At 40.2% G+C, this 4,029-nt stretch overlaps 1 protein-coding gene across 1 annotated transcript; it reads right to left on the bottom strand.

The window, feature by feature from the left end:
- Window positions 1-960: 960 nt before the first annotated feature.
- Window positions 961-3,349, bottom strand: LOC106918289 (uncharacterized). The gene is made up of 3 exons (XM_014987910.2): window positions 3,213-3,349; window positions 3,057-3,115; window positions 961-1,952 (listed from the first exon to the last, which is right to left on the bottom strand). Exons 1-3 carry the CDS (start codon window positions 3,263-3,265, stop codon window positions 1,237-1,239), a joined length of 828 nt encoding a protein of 275 aa, XP_014843396.2. The 5' UTR covers window positions 3,266-3,349; the 3' UTR covers window positions 961-1,236.
- Window positions 3,350-4,029: the final 680 nt, after the last annotated feature.

Raw genomic sequence — 4,029 nt, 5'->3', positions numbered from 1 at the left:
CGTTTCAACAAATGAGCTGGTTGCTGTACTAAATATAGTCCTTGCTGCAGCTTGCTTTTCTTTACCCTCTCTTTAAGCATTTTAGTGTGCCAGCCATCATTAAAAGCAAAAAACAAAAACCTTTTGAACACATTACAAACCATTATTGATCAAGGTTAAGGTGGCGCCGGATCTCAAAGCACATCTGCGCCAAACAGAGGTTCTGCCCCTCCCCAATTCTTTTAGAACCCTTGTTCAAAATATTTCATGTGAGCTTTTCTCTTCTTTAAATTAAATCCAACATCACATCACTGCTTCAAACTCTATGTCCTCTGCTGCCAAGTGGTCCTCTCGTTCTCCCTGCCCAACCCAGTGTCCTTTGTGATGTATTGCTGCTCTTGTCGACTGCCTGCCTGCCTTCCTGCTGCTCATGCACAGTTGATTGCTTTACTTTGTTCTGCCGCTCATTTCCTCACTCCCCGTTCCAAATGACTGCTCATAGACCCGACTCCCTCCCTTAGCGCCTGATTGATTGATTTATGGGGGTCGATCAGTGATAACCTTACCCACCTGCCACCTCACATGCTCAAACTCTGTAGGCAATTAAAGACAAAAGCTAATGGGTGGACTTGTTTTCTATTAATCCTGTGTAGGGAATATTTAAAGCCAATATTGGTCTGCACTAAAAAAAAAAGTAGAAAGATCCATTTCTTATCTTCTGATTTGCTTTAAATAAAAACCAGATGAAAGAAAAATGCCACTTGGACTATTTAGAGAAATTGGGATATGTACCATTAGTACTCACAGATTGTTAGGCTGCAGGATTTGTCAAAGACCAACCCTCTGTTAAGCAACACCTGTTTAAAATATTGTGAGCCAAAATGATTTGTACCCATTAGAACCAATAGATGGCACTCTGGTAGCATATAGACCTCATTGACTCATGAGGGAAAAAAAAAAAAGAAAAAAAAAAGAAAAGCATTGACAATTTGGAACAATTTTATATTCGAGAGAAGGTGTGACATGACTTGTTTTGGAGTTACAGATGAGAAAGCAACAGCACATGAACTTGTACAGATATATGGCTGCACATAAAGTTGCAGTAGTGCCTAAACACTTGCAGAAGAAGTTATGTTACCCCACCACCCACACATGCAGCCCTTAAAATGCCTGTTAACTCATGTCACAGTGACACTATCTGACAAGACAGCTGTGCTACATGTCAGGCCCTTTCCTTCACACTCATTTAAGAGCACCTTACTTTGTTTTTCTCAAGCCTTGTAAGATGGCTCTACCTTGAATAAGAGGCCTCACACCAAGTCTCCTGCGTGGATTCTTAGCAAGATGGCCAGGGCGCTTGACCACTTTCCAAAAGCCGCGCACCGGAGCCCAGCCATGCCGTCTCTGGAAGAAGCGAGCAGAATGCAAAAGGGGGACTTCAGGGTTAATTCCACTTTGGTAAGCGGCATGACCCAAGGTCAGTGGCGGGGCATGTCCAGTCAAAGGCATGCCACGTCTATTTGGGGCAAACTCGTCACCGGCAGGGTTGTTTTTGCTGCGACTGAACAGAAACGGCTTTCTGCGACCTTGAGGGTGCAGATTCATCGGGTCAGGATGGCTGGGGGCTTTGACGAGTGTCGGTGGGGCAACATGGTTGACCTCCTCCAAGCTGGACTCAGGCCTTCTGTCCAACAGACCTCGAGGAACACCAAGTATTTGGTCAGCCATCTGTCCCCTTGAGGCTTGTGGGAATGGGCCATGGCTAAACGGGAACCTGGTGTGAGTTCCTATATACCGAGGTTTATCTGACGGGGCTTCATTATGATCATCTTCATAAGAGTTCATGTTAGATTCAGTTGGAGGCAGGTCATCAAAACTAAAAGTTGAAGGATGCCACAAACCAACAGCTGGTGAGGAGAGATCAGGGGCTCCATTGGCTCCAGGATACGCCAAACCCAAGACGGCTGCACGAGCTGGAAGAGCACAAAGTCAATACAGGCCAAGTTCTTCTTAAAGACGTAAAGGACGAGACAAACCAGACCATTTAGTTCACAGTCAAACCAAAGCTAATTCACTCCATCATACAGTTGCATCTCAATGAAATGGAACAGTAATTTAAATAAAAAAGCAGAACTCAGCTTCATCATACAAAGAATAATGTATGATAATGGCTTATAGCTAATGAAAACCCAAAATTCAGTTTTTCAGAAACCTTTCATATTATATTTTAAAAAAAATACACAGAATTTTTATAACATCTGCAGTCATGGGGGCAGACTGTTGCTTTGACATTTATCAAGCATGCAGTCACTGATTCTGCACGGCGAGGGCAATACACAAAAGGTCTTTGCTAAGCAAGCTGGGTTTTCAGCTTGCTTAGCAAAGTAAATTAGGGTACGACTATGCTTGACTCGTCTACCAACTTGCCTAACTGGTTGGCATAGATAAGCTATGAGGTCTTGAGCTGAAGACTGCCGATAAAGCAAGCTGGACTTTAACAGAGGTTGAACAGGTTGAGCCACATTGCTTTGAAGCGGTCATTAATTCAAGAGGAGCCCTAACCAATTATTAAGTGCATTACTTTACAGTACACGGGCACACGTTTCAGCAAGCCAACATATCTGCATCAATTAGATTTTTTGAAGAATATTCTGTAACATTAATTCTCAGAAGTGCATTTTAGGTTTCAATTTACTGCAAGACAATAAAAATTAACAAATAATTCAAGTATACATTACCGTGTTTAATGATAATTAGTATAAAATAACTTGAGTCGAGTTACTCTAAACTAAATTATTTTCTAATCTACTGAAGTGTATGCTGTGATTTAAATTAAAAATATCAGCCAATTTTAATGTACACAATATAGTCAGATGATGTTATGCTAATTAGTAGAAAGTTTTCCAAGGAAGGTAACTAACTGCATTTTGCCATTTAATTTATAGAATTCCCTCATTCTGAGCAACCATGTGGCAACAATGCTTATTCTGTTAGCTGCGTCATTTTAAAATGTCAAATATACCCACTAATTGGTAATTATTAGTAATCAGTGACAGCAATTAAAGCAAATTACATACCTCTCGCTGTTTTAGCACAATATGCCCCTCCAGCTGATACAGAGTGAAGTACAGCAGTGCTGGAAATGACAAAAATAAATAAATAAAACAAAATGTTGAAGGTAAAAAGCACAGCTGTGAGAAGCTATGATTGTTTCAAATTAAAACAAATCATACCAGAGAAGCCACCGGAGGAGCACACATTTCTGGACTGTCATCGTAATCTCCATGACAGCAGAATTCTGCTGACTCCCTCTTCACTGTTGAGTTGTTTTTGCAGCCGATCAGAAGACTAAAACCCAAACCACGGCTTGATTTGGTAATTATAGACAGCTGCTAATCATGGCAGCCTGAAGCCAACCAGTCAGACAAGGGAAACCTGCTTCATCACAGGAAATTAGCTCAAAACAAACAACAAATCAGAATTCAACACAAAAAAGATATTTTCATTTTAGTCATTTTGAGTAAAGTGTCAGCAAAATGGTCGGAAACAAACATTAAGCCTTAATATTTGTTCATTCTGGTAACTTTCCACATAGTGCAACAACAGTTTTCATGTTTTAGTTTGAAAAATAAATCTTTAATGTTGAACTTATATATGATTCTGTGACTGTGAAACATCTCATCAGATCTTTACACTGCAAAAGCAGGTAGCTTATTAAACTTTCTAGCCCCCCAAAAATGAAAGTGACACTTTCTGCATGATTATCATAACTGTAACAACGTAAAATGATCTCATTAAGTTTGACCTCCTTCATTTCATGGTTCAAAGAACAACGCGGCATACTTCAGTATTATTTTAACTTTGTTTTTCAAAGACATCTTTTAAATAAGTGCAGTTCACAGTCTTACTTGGGAGATAAACAAGCAAAGCTTGGATCTCTGCAGCAGCTCTATACTAACAATGAAGATGCTGAGGGCTGTAAAGCCTTTAATAATTCAGCCAAATTATTTCTGTCAGGAATGACAAGCCCAACAGGGCCTTGATTCAATT

Source organism: Poecilia mexicana, unplaced genomic scaffold (assembly GCF_051168715.1).
Source record: "Poecilia mexicana isolate PSO_F unplaced genomic scaffold, ASM5116871v1 scaffold_16, whole genome shotgun sequence".
In the NCBI taxonomy this organism is placed as follows: Eukaryota; Metazoa; Chordata; class Actinopteri; order Cyprinodontiformes; family Poeciliidae; genus Poecilia; species Poecilia mexicana.
This window is presented reverse-complemented; position numbering and strand designations above follow the sequence as displayed.